Source organism: Mycteria americana, chromosome Z, assembly GCF_035582795.1.
Source record: "Mycteria americana isolate JAX WOST 10 ecotype Jacksonville Zoo and Gardens chromosome Z, USCA_MyAme_1.0, whole genome shotgun sequence".
NCBI lineage: Eukaryota > Metazoa > Chordata > Aves > Ciconiiformes > Ciconiidae > Mycteria > Mycteria americana.
Window position 1 is genome coordinate 7,025,744 of NC_134396.1, and position 13,003 is coordinate 7,038,746.

Genomic DNA, 13,003 nt, shown 5'->3' on the forward strand with positions numbered 1-13,003 from the left:
ATCTTTGTCCAGGTACTTTATAATGTCAGTTGAACAATAAACTCATTTCCATAATCACAGCTTCACTTGCAAATTTTGAGTTATACCTGCTTCTCAACTTGTAAACCAGTGAGTCTGTGGAAGTGTCTCTTAATGCCATGCGGGCTATACCTTTCACAATGTCATGTGTAGCTTTACTGTTACCTTTTCAGACTTAGCATGGACCACAGTCCCATAAATATTTTTTTGCTTAGGTGCATATATGATTTCCATGCTAATACTCTAGTTCCCCTTCACACACCTGTGATTATCGAAGATGTGCATATGCTGTGAATGTGAAAACAGAGGGCATGAGCCTTCTGCTGGCTTATCTCTGTATATATGTGTTCTGCTGGCTTATCTCTGTATATGTAAGTGTGAAAAGGGAAAGAAATTACACGGTTGTTTTGGCAATCAGAGCTGTTGTTTGTGACAAGAAGTAAAGTTAGAAGAAGGGTAGGTTTGGCTAAACCAAAGATAATGAAAGTTTCAGTTTAGGCGGAGAAATAAAGCTGATAGAACTGCAGGGTGAAACGAGGATGAAGGAAATCAGCCTGATACTATAAACACTTTCTGTGGCAAGCATGAAGAAAGGGAAGGAATGGGCAGAGATGGGTAACAAAACAGATATAAAGTATAATATTAAGTATGCTTAAAATTATTTTAAAATCAGACTTCAGCAACAGAAAATTACAACAAAGCTATTGGGCATCAAAGTGATAGATTGTGTCTGTTTTAGGAAACTTAAGTGGTACCAGACAAATGAGCGTTTTGAGAATAATGATTCAAATGACCTGTGTAGGACCTTGCAATCACTTGAGTACGTTCAGTACATTCCTTTCTGTGTAAATAAATGTTTTTGTATTTGTGTTACAGATGTTAGTGTGATGTGTTAGGTGTTTCAAACTGTAATTGCCTTCAATCTGTATGTTGCTATTAAATGAAATTCCCTGAATTACATTGACTATGTTATGGCTGCCATTGACGTGGCAGTTGTGAAGACCTTTGAGAGCTGGGGATAATGACACAAGTGGAAGTGGGAAGCCAGTCCATGATCTTATGAAACCACATAGATAACTTAGCTCCTGTAATGAATTTCTAGATTTTTTTTCATTAATTTTGTTAACTTCATAGAGTCCTTTTATTTGAAAAGACATTGTGTAATAATGATGGATTGACTAAATCACAATTCAAGATTGCTAGATATTGGTGATTAAGAACCAAAGAGAATTTTAATGTTTTCTAAAGAGGAAAAAGAGGAACTCTTTCCCTGTTCTTTATTAAGGTAGTCTCATTTTTTTAAATTATTCCTCATATTTTAGGGTTATATCCATGAAAATAAAAGTCTGGAATCAGTCTCTTGTTTCTGATTTCCCTCTTCTTTTTCCTCCTTAGGTTATGGTTGGTGTGAGGGAAACTTTTCTTACTTTTATTTATATTGCAGTATTGGGTTTTTTGTTTGGTTGGGATTTTTTTTTGTCATAGCACTATTTTCACAGAGGTGGATTTTTTTTTTCCCCCCCCAGAACCCTGTCAAGAAAATTCCAGATTCTCATGAAATTACACTCCAACATGGGACAAAAACAGTAAGTAATAACACATTTTCAACAGTTCTTGTTTTTCTAGAACTGAGCCAGTCTATGAAATGAGTTAACAAATACTTGTTGTCAGCTGAAGTTCAAGAAACTAATTCTTAATTTGTTGTTTTAGTCTAGCTCTTTTCTTATTGCAATTGAAAGTGTGTTTTAGGACTGCCTCTTTGCTTTCTTCTAATAACCCAAACGTGGCTCCATTTGACTCAATTGTAGTCTCATTTTCTTCTTCCTTTTTGTCAAATACACTCTCTGCAGTTGTTAAGAGTTCCTTTTCTAGGCTAGGCATTCCTAATCTAGACATAGGTCTAATCTAGACCTTTCTTTGACTGGTCATGGTTTTCAAAAAGGATGTTATTGCTGAAGTTTCTAAGACGTCTTTGTAGCTGAAATCAGATCTCCTTTATTCTCCTTGAATCTTTAAGTGCCTTTTACACACCATTCTCAATTTCTTGAAACATTGTTCTTCCTTATCTTTGACCGCATCTTTTCTAGGTTTCACTTCCAATATTGCTACTTCACTTTTTTTTAAAGAACCACTGTCTGACTTGGAACTATGATTTCTTTGTTCTCAAAATTTTTATGTCTGGGTAATCTCATCTTCCAACACAAATTCAACTGCTTTTATGTGCTGATTGATTGAAGATCTATTTTTATAGAATGGAATTTAGTTTCTGGCCATGAATAGCCCTGAATCTATGCCCAAATCCTTTCCCCATATTCTTCTTTGGTCATTAAAAAAGATGCTGCTGCTGTTTATCCACTTCACTTTGGGCTATGACTTGGGCTTCAATGAGAAAATAATAGTAGAATTTCTTCTATTGTTATTATATCCTTGCAAAAGCACTGTCTGCTAGTTAATAAAATTCTTACTCAGGGCATTCCTGACAATTTCTTTGGAGAGGGGAAAAAAAAAAAGAAAGAAAAATAAAACAAAAAATTATTTGAGAAAAATGCTTTTTCATGAGGTTTTAAACAATCTAAGGAAATGTATAATTTTCCTTTATTGGATTTTTAAGAGAACTTGTGGATTAATTTTCTGTTTATGTAATTAATGTAATCATACACTAAATAATTTAACATTCAATAATATTAAATAATTATTTTAAATAATAAACTTATTCAACTATAAATCTATAATAATATAATTATTATAAAACTATAATAAACTATAAATCAACATTAAACATGAATAATTTACGAGTTTAAGATTTGAATTTTTAATAATTAATTTCTTAATATTCACTGGACATTTTAAAAGAATTTTCTGGGGGTTTACCTTAACAGTAAAGATCATAAATGTTTTTTTATAAGCTTTCAGAAATAGTTATTTTCAGAAGTGTCTATTCATTAATCTGGCATCAAACTTTTGTGGTCTTTCTTGGAGTGTGGAGAGGTGATAAGGCTTACCCATTTGTTTTATCATAGTGCTAGACATACAGACATAGAGGGAGGAGAGGAAAGAAGTAACAAGTGTGTTATAAATGAAAATAGAAAAATACACTCTTTTAAGACCTGTAAAAGATGCATTGTATTACACTAAACAAAAGTAGAGTGGATTTTTATGCACACAGTGCATGTAACTTCTTTGCATACTAATTTCTGTGCGTACTAGGATTTGGATGCTAGTGTACTAGTGCAAACCAGTTTCCCATTTTACATGTGAGAGTAATTGCTTCTGCAGTATATTTCTTGAATATATTTCCTGACAAACTTTATTATGTAAACATTTTTTGAATTATTTTTCTCTATATTAAACCAGTAAATCTTTTGATGGCTTCTTAAAAGCATAAGCTCATGTTATTTCTAACTAAAAGGCTTTGTAAAGTGGAAGTTACGGTTTTGGAAGACTTCTGAGGTATTTTGAATGTCACCACCTAGAGCAGAGGTGAATTATAATGTGGGTATATATAGCACAGTTGGATTGGACTGGCTGCAGTGAATGAAACATATGGAAAAAATCCAGCTCTCTGTAGAAGGACTATCTCTTCATTTTATTTCTTTGTTATAAGAATAATGAAACTACTTACCCATGTCATTACACACCTAAAAGGATGGGAACAACTTCATATCTTGGTATCAGTGTTTCACACCGATGTTTTAAAATACAGTCTTCTCATTATAATCATACAGTGTACTGTATTTCAGCTAAACTTATGTATCCCATCTGTACCTCTTCAATCTAATGAACATGGGTTTGATGATGACTCTATTCCTGTGCAGCTGAAAAGTCTCAGAAAAGATTTCCCAAGCTGGAGAGTCTTTCCAGAAATCTGATTAATTTCCCGGTTGCCTTGCTTGTACAGTGTAATACGAGTTACTGTTCCCAATGAAACTTCAGGGATCTATATATATATATTTTTTTTCTCCTGACACTTTTGAGGTGAGTATGAGAGAGAATACATAATCAGAGGTATTCTGAACAGTGTGCTTTCTAACATCTCATATCACAGCTGCTCCTTCCTATAGTAGTTATTGTAGAATAGAACACTTGAATCTATTAATTGAATGCATGATTAATCTTTTAATTGCCCGGTTTTTTCTGCATGTTAAAAATAATGAATGAAATGAATGGGTTCAAAATTTGCATTTAAATGGTAAAAGGGGCATTTTTTTTGAAACACGTAAGAGGTTGCATCTGTTTCATTTGAAAATCAAATATGTCACAGTGACATAATCACTAAGTGGAGTTTAATTCATTCTTTAATTCATTTGTACATACAAAGCAGTATATTTAAACATTTGATTCAGGGAATTAAAAAGGAAAATGTTGAATCTATTAGTAACTCTAAATTAGATTTGGGGGGGGCACTGGATTAGGATATCTGATGATCCTTTGCATTCTTTAGAAGAATGAGGTTTTAGACCTTCTGTAAAAGATAAGATTTCTGCAAGTGAATGCCTCTAAAATAAAGCAGGACAATTAGATTAAGGAGTCAGTTGCCTGGTGAACAGCAGCATCATTTCTGCAACATCTTGGTTTTCTTGAAAGTACATTTTTCAAACTGTTGGTTATATGATGGCACTATACGTTTGAAATACAGTGAGGTACCAGCATGAGGAGCAGCATGAGCCTTAAGGAGATGACTAGAAATGTGTCTGATAAAATAAAGAATACCCAAGTGGAACTTTCCTACATGAAAATGGAAAAAGAAAACTCAAAAGAAGCCCATACTCTTTCATATAAAGAAACCTTAATTTTAGCAAAACAAATCGTCCATCTTAAACTTAAAGAATAAATTCCATTCATAACTGGTGTTTTTATTGAAACATTTATTTTCTGTTACTTTTTCAACTGGGCATGGGAAAGGGAATATCTCGTGCTCAATTCCATTTTTTAAACAGTGTTTTGTGTGGGAACTATTCAACAGTTTACATAAGTTTTAAAAGTCTCCATAACACAGTTTATATACTAAAGCTTTAAAAAAAAGTACAGTAGTAGACTGATATATCTTTGAGAAGTTTTTTTTGGTGGTACTTCTACATGTCTGTATTAAATCATAGTTCCTGTGAGTACTTCTCATGCATACATGTAAAGAAGATACATATAGATGAGCATCCTTATATGCAAATTATTGTAATTTTTATACATCAAAATCTGGAATTTTTAATACAGTTTTAGGCATCTAAAAGTAATTGGCCTGGTTTCCCCCTGCCCCTCGAGGAAGTTCAGCATTGCTAGCCATGGCACTATTCTCAGGTGTTATCTTTCACTCAGAAATTAAGGCTTTTCCTTCTTCCATTGTGTATACATTTTTTTTGTTTGGTTGTTTTTTTTCCCCCCACAATTTTCTATGTGTCTGAATGTTCTTGGTGGAGTATAAGATTATTTTTTTTCCTTCAGAATTTTCTGGCTCATCTCTTCAAATACCTTTCCAGGCATTTTCTAGAACTTTTAAAAAAATTATTATTATCATCGTTATCATCACTTTATTTTCCGGTGTTGAAGACTGTTTTCCTTGTTGTGAAAGGGTTTCTGAATCTGATTATTATCTATCTTATGTATGTGCCATGACCCAGGTTTTTGTCCAATGGTTAAAAGTCATCCTCTGGTTAGAGTCTAGGTTTTACCCATGATCTGCCTAACTTCAAATGCCTAATAGAGCTTAAATTGTGTTCTAGGGGTTGAAACCTAAGCATGAATTCCGTATTAGTTTTATCTTCTCATGAAAACTTTTTCAGTCATTTTAACATTTCAGGTCGGGTGTAATTTCGACTAATTCTAAAAATACCCTTGTTTTACAGTTTTTGACATCATTTTTCAACGTTCTCTCATGTAGACGACTTAATTTGGGGCAGTTAATCTATTTACTTGACTTATAAGTTAATTTAGCACATGAGCTAACCTTGTATTAATACTTGAAATCATAGTAGTAGATAATATTTTCACAAACGAGAAAAGAGAAGACATGGTTTTGAAGGTAAATGAAAGGACGTTTAATCAATGAGTTGGTTTCTGTTACTCTCACTTCTACATATGGTGATTTGAACATTACTATAATAAAGTTCTTCAAATAGAGAATTAAAATAGGATTTTCACTAAAAATCCCATTTTAATCAACCTTTGATTTGAGGATAACAAATTAGAGTAATGAGCATTAAGCATTCTTTCCTCAAAGTTCTGAGTAGTTTTAGGCAGCTAGTTTTGTATATAAACCAAATGGGTTTGAGTAAGTTTTTTTGAGCTTTTTTTAGTTAAATCAGTATCTTTTTTAAATTTGTGATTTTTTTAAAATCAAGTTTATACTTTATTTTTTCTTTTCTTTTTTTCAGAAGAGAAATTTAACCAAACAACGTATATATGCACATGAACTGTCTTGAATAAACTAGTGCAACATCTTAAACTGATGGATGTTAAATGCCATTTCAGTATCTTGCTAGAAATACTATTTGTACTTTTGAGAAAAGTCTAGAGTATAGTTTCTTCACAGAAACGAAACATATCGAAATTCTGCAATGAGATGCTTAGAAAGCAAACACTGTAAACTAACTTTTCTCAGCTATCTTCAGTGGTTTATTCAGATTATGTAATTTCCGTTTCCATTTTCCCTGCTCCTTCCAAAGTATTCAGACATTATGCAAGGTAGTGAAAATTCAAAAACAAAATATAGGTGATATATTTTAGGAAGAAACTAGCAGACTGAATTATTTTTTTTTACTTTAGTAGTATTTTGTATTTCGGTGACACCTGAAGAACTGTAGGGGAAATAAAAAGCCTGAATGATACTAATATTTTGGTTTTTTTTTTTCCTGTATAGGTTTCTGCTTTGGGGTTGGATCCTTCAGGTGCCCGTTTGATAACTGGTGGATATGACTATGATGTTAAATTTTGGGATTTTGCTGGAATGGATGCCTCTCTCCAAGCTTTTCGGTCACTCCAGCCTTGTGAATGGTAGGCATGAAGACTGTCTTTTTCACCTGAGACTGTGCCTATGATAAGCTCCTAATAGAATGCACAAAAGCCTTGTAAGATAGCTTGTTTAAAAGGCTTTTGTATGCCATTGTACTTTTTGTGGTAAATGGAATGTGAACCTGAGAACTTGTCTGCTTATGTCTTTTCATGCTTTTTCCAATGACTTGCATATTTCCCTCTTTTAGAAAGCTACAGGTGAATTTGCATATGAATTTGTTAATAGAGTATAAGCAAATAGATTATGAACCTCTCAGAGACAGGCTGACTTTCATAGTTGTAATCAAAATTAATAGAATACACTTTCCATATGTACTCTGCTTATATAAAATTAATGAAGAAGAGAAGAAAGTTAAAACAGTTGACCTCTTTGTGGAGAGCCTCTGTAGTTGCTGCCAGTATTTCTGAGTGGGAGGTATCTAATTTTCATTAAACCCTCTGTTTCTGGAACCACTGGTCCTTTGCATTGCACTGATAATTGAATAGCTACATAGTGTGCATTTAAAAAAGTATAAGTCTGTTGTCTTTTTTAAAGAAAAAAGCTATATATTTATTTACATTATAAATTCATAGATATGTAAATTTAAAAAAAATACAGGAAGCGTTTTTTAGAGATTGATTTCCATACTGTCCATACTGTTCACTAGTAATTCAGCAAGTAAATGAACCGAGTTCATTTACTTATTCCAGAGAACTGGAATAGAAAACTCCTTCAAAAGGAGTGCATGTCTTATGCACAGCGAACTTTCAGATAAACACGTTCATAAATTAATAACACAGTTGTTCTAGCAACGTACTTTCTAATGTCTAACTAATGTGGTGCACTTTATAAGATACTTCGGTACGCTTAAAAAAGGGATTGAAATTTATTATGTGCAGTAAGTAGTCCTTAGAATGTCTATTTTTAATCATTATTGTCTTAAAAAGTTACAGCTGAATTTTGGTCAGTTTGGAAGGTTAGAATGTGTATGACTAATTATAGATGTGCCAAGAATCTAGAAAATGAAAGATGAGAAAAAGTTGGGGCTGTTAGCCTGAAAAGGAGCAAAATAGAAAGGGATTCTACTGACTTTCTAAACTGCGAAAATCAGGAAAATAAAAAATGTGCTTTGATTCATTATGCAATTCTAATCTCTTTGACAGATTACCTTGTTATAATAAACCGATGAATGGCACATTTACTTTGAAAACAGAACTTAGTAAACGTGCTGCTTTGAAATAAATAAATTTTAAAAATTCTCCAAATATGAAGTCACATTCAGACTTTTCTGGCATGAGTTTCATTTACATGATTACTTAGCAGGATACAAATAGTATTTTCCTCTCCTCTGTCATAACTGAGCAGTAAGAAAGAGCTGACAGTCTTTACTCCCACGGTAGATTATTTTAACTGAAGCATTTCCAAATTGAGCAGAAGAGTGCATTCAGATATAGTAGTACTTGGTAATAATGGAATGACACAGATATAGTGTAAAAACCACAAGTACAGTGTACACTGATGTCCCATTTCAACAAAAACAGCTTGCAAATAAATTTGTAACCTCCTTTTGGCAAAAACTGATGGTAAAATATGAGCTTAAAGTGCTTGTTATCCCTGACACTGCTCATTTAGTGTGTTATAAGTATCTCATAAGTATTTTTATATGGATGTTCTTGGTGGAATGTACATTCTTGAGTTTGAGTATGTTGAAGTATAAAAGAAATACATAAAAATATAAATATAATATTAAAAATACAATTGACTGGTGAAAAGTTTGGGAATTTCATTTACGTTGCAAGTCTAGTGCTAATTTTCGGTTTTTAAAAATATATTCTTTAAATACCCCTTCTGTATCTTTTCGTAAAATAAAACTGGAACTATAACTCTGTCTGGCAAAAAGATCTAAACTCAAGAAAGAGTTATTTCATGCTGATATTGAGGTGTGCTGGTGAGCACTATGTGGAATATTATATAACTTAGACCCAGGCGTATATATATTCTTATGTTATCTTTTTCACTATGGAATTTATTGCAAGGACTGTTAACATTCACAGACCTTAATTTCAAAGAATTCTGAGGAGTTCTGGTATGGAAGCTTTACGTGTTAGCAGAAATCCAGTTCTGGAGCCATAAATTTAATTTCATTTTAAGAATAAAAACGCCTGAGAACTGTTCTACATTGTCCGGGCTCCATTTTGTAGCATAATATCAGGTTGCTCTGTTAATTTCTCCTTGGATTTAGGGTGTAAGGAAAAAAAGAACAAAAGAGCCTGACAAAACACTAGTACCTTCAAACCACACCTCGGTGTTAAAGGCAAAGGCAAGCGTAAGGCAAAGCTGTGTTACGTGTATAGAAGTTATTCGTGTGTTACGATTCTACCCATGTATGTAGCTCTGTTCTGCAGTTCCTGGCAGAAAGTACTATGCACATTTGGCAGCTTTAAACCAAAATGACTTGGATTAATGCTATTAAAGGGAACTGTTTTTGTAAGTTTCCCAAGACTTTTGCTTTAACATTAATAAGAACCAAAAATGTTTTATTTAAGAACTGCCTCTGCAGAGCCTCACTCCTGGTCATACTCCAATAAACATCTGAAAAGCGGGAACTTCTGGGGCTTTGCAAATACCCTGCTTATAGAACCAATCTTTGGACATGATTTTTAAAGTTGTATTGCACAGTCACAAAGGTGGCTTTTGCATTTGTTTGGGTTTTTTTTCCCCTTTAGATAAAGGTTGTGGAAATCTTTTCTCTCAAGACTAATTTTTTCACATGACTGATTTGATGAATTATTAGTTATGTTGTGCTAGGCACTGTAAAATCAGGTGCTCTTCCTTGTTAGAAGAAACTTCAAATCTAAATCTAAAATGAAAACAAAGTTTGTTCAAACACGCTGAAATAGAACTACAAAGAAGCAATGAGATGATAATTGGTCAAATTATGAACAGTGCTATGTTAACAGTATTAATGTCTGTAGTTTAAATTTCAGTACTTCAGTGTCTGAAAAACAGTTTTCTCAGAAGACTCTGTGGGCCTTTACTTATTGTGGATTCTCTCAGAAATCAGAGTTTACTTCTGGGCGAGCTGTTTAATCACATCTAGAGGCCAAATCCTCTTGATGCATGAGGCATGCATCAAGCAAAAATAATCTTGTAGTGTAGTTTTTAAATGTTTATTTTTGGTTCTTACATTTCAACAATGAAAAGTGCAAAACATGAATCTGTGCTTTGGAGATGTGTTGGGTATTTTCTTTTGACAATTTCAGCATTAGAGTGTGAGAAATATAACTGGATAAGTACTTCATTCTGCATGCAGTACTCAGGTGGGGCTCGGGAATATTTTTAGCTTTGTATAAATCATGTGATACGGCAAGAGCACTCAGAAGTACAGCTGAGGAGAATTTTTTAATTCCTAAGAGATGCCTGCTGCTCTAAAGCCGAATGTGATGGATTCTTTAGTCTAGGTTTATCAGCTGTCTGCAGAGAATATTCTAGACTTTAGATATTGTTTCTCTTGTGGGTTTCTCTTTAATTTATCAGTGTTTCCTCTGAGCTTAATGCAGCTGGCCTTCTTTTCCCCTCTTCTGAGCAAGTATCCATTTTTGCTTTTTAGGCTCAGGATGCTTTTTCAGACATGGCCTGTGATCTATTTTGGAAATTCCCAGATTTGAGTGTCTCCTTTCTACTAAAAATCAGAGTTTATAATACTTGGGCCAATTTGGCTGCCAGTTTGTATTACATAATAGGATGCTTGAAGCAATTTTTGGCTTTTGAATCATAATGTAATCAGTTTTGCCAAACATTTTTTGAATGAGTATCTTATGCTTAGTTTACATGACTATGATCAACACAGAACTTTTAAAATACCTATTACAATGTTTTATGTGTTTTGTATAGTAACTCACAGTTTGAGGAGAGATTTGATAGATAATACCTGCTGCTGAGTCAGTCATGAAGTCACTACCATGTAAGATGTCAAACATTAAGTTACAAGTTGCATAGTCAGTTGTGTTGATCATCTAAGTGTTAATTTTATTGATAAGAAATTGTGTTAAAAAGTAGTTCCCTTAAAGTTACTAGGATTTGAATGCACATGGTTATGTTCTTCACCAAAAGGAAGATATTCCTTTGAGGACAGTTTGGACGCCATGGGAATCCAAATCCAGCTGGCAAATCCATTCTAGTCCTTAATTTGGGGTTAATTTAGCTGCAGAGCTGAAGCATTAATATAAAGTAATGTTATTGTGCACGTTCTGTTGATGTGCCAGGGTATAAATTCTGGCAGGTGTGGAGTGGATAGACTGCTTTGCATTCTTTGCCATCCTTGTAATGGAGTTATAGCTGAGTAGGGGATCAAAGGGATATCTATTTCAGATAGAGCAACTGCAGTGAACTTTGCTCACAAAGCAGAATGCTGAGAGAAGATGCTGAAGCTGGAAATGGACTTCTTGCTCATCAGCCATCTTCCCACTTTCAGTTAATAATTTTTGTTGTCTTGGTATTATTCCATGATTTTTGTCCCAGGTTTTCCCAATCAATAGAAAACATATGTAAGAAAACCTTTACAGCAAATGAGCAATCATCTAAGACTAGTAGACTAGGCAGATAGTTATCTACTGTCATATTTCCAGGGTTGATGGTGTATTTAACTTTATCTAAGATCCTGATGAAACTATAGCCCAGAACATAGAAAAAGATACAAGAATGCTGATGTATGACTAATTTCCTGGTGTTCAATGTACAGTGGAATTTTATGTAGGACTACGACATCCTTTTATAGTAATTTATAGGTTACTGTTAGTCCATGTGTTGCTTTTGAGAAGATGAAAAAAAATTTTCAGCCCTGAAGAGCTGAATCTGACACATACTATTTTTCACTTAGAGTTTTAAGAGCATTCTTAAAGTTAAATATGTTTGCCAGAAATGACATTTTAGGTGCCAGCTTTGTAAATAATATTGTTTGATGTGCTGTGTGGTTGAAGAAGGAAATGTGACATCTGCGCACACACACACACACAGAGGAATAAAAAGCTTTAATCCATTAATCTCAGATTTTTTTTTTTTCCCCACCTTTTTGGTATAAGAATGTGGATGGGTCTATTTCTGCACTATGTTCTCTCACCATTGACACTTTTGTTTTAGTGTAGGCTTACAGGAACTGAAGTTAATTGAAACATTTTATTTCTTTTTTCTTTTTAGTCACCAAATCAAATCTTTACAGTATAGCAGCACAGGAGATGTCATTCTCGTTGTCTCTGGTAACTCTCAGGCAAAAGTTCTTGACAGAGATGGCTTCCCAGTAATGGAATGCATAAAAGGAGACCAATACATTGTGGATATGACAAACACAAAGGTAATGCCAGAAGGCTGACAATATAGTGTATTTTTGCTCTTAATGAGAAATCTCATGAAGTTCAGTAAGGAAGAATGCAGAGCCCTGTCTCCGGGATACGATAGTCCAGTATATTGATACATGCTGGAAGTTGTGGAACCTTCATCCATGGAGGTTTTCAGGACCCAGCTCGACAAAGCCATGGCTGACCTGATCTGCTGTTGGCTATAACCTGGCTTTGAGTGGGAGGTTGACCTAGGTGATCTCAAGAGGTCTCTTCCAATTAATGTTTCTATGACGCTACAACAAATTCATCTGTGTAAAAGTGTATCTTGTAAAAATTGTCAGCTTCCCCCATACCCTTGTCCAACCAACAAAAAAGAAAATTAGAAACTATTGATCTGGTGTAGTCTCTTGCTTTCTTCTAATCTCCATTCTTTTGCTGATACAATTTACGTGTTTCACAGTAGGGTTTGGAAGTTGTTGTTATTGTTACTTGCATGCCATGAGAGTAAGACTAATAAGCAACAATGGGTACATTTTTAATGGTAGTTAAAAATACAAATTGAGAAGGGCTGATTCATAGTTTTGAAGTATTGTAACAACAGTTGATTGGGTTTTGACCATTTTACCTTTGCATTTCCACAAACTGTATGAGACAAGGATTCTGTTTA

The 13,003-nt window shown here is 33.8% G+C and overlaps 1 protein-coding gene across 2 annotated transcripts in view; it reads left to right on the forward strand.

Annotated features, from left to right (window-relative positions):
- The window catches only part of WDR70 (WD repeat domain 70), a 140,172-nt gene that overhangs the window by 35,991 nt on the left and 91,178 nt on the right, over positions 1 to 13,003 (forward strand). For both annotated transcript variants that reach the window (XM_075526438.1, XM_075526439.1), the window contains 3 exons: positions 1,545 to 1,604; positions 6,869 to 7,002; positions 12,197 to 12,350. In XM_075526438.1, coding sequence (XP_075382553.1) covers positions 1,545 to 1,604; positions 6,869 to 7,002; positions 12,197 to 12,350 — 348 coding nt within the window. The remainder of the gene's footprint in view (positions 1 to 1,544; positions 1,605 to 6,868; positions 7,003 to 12,196; positions 12,351 to 13,003) is intronic.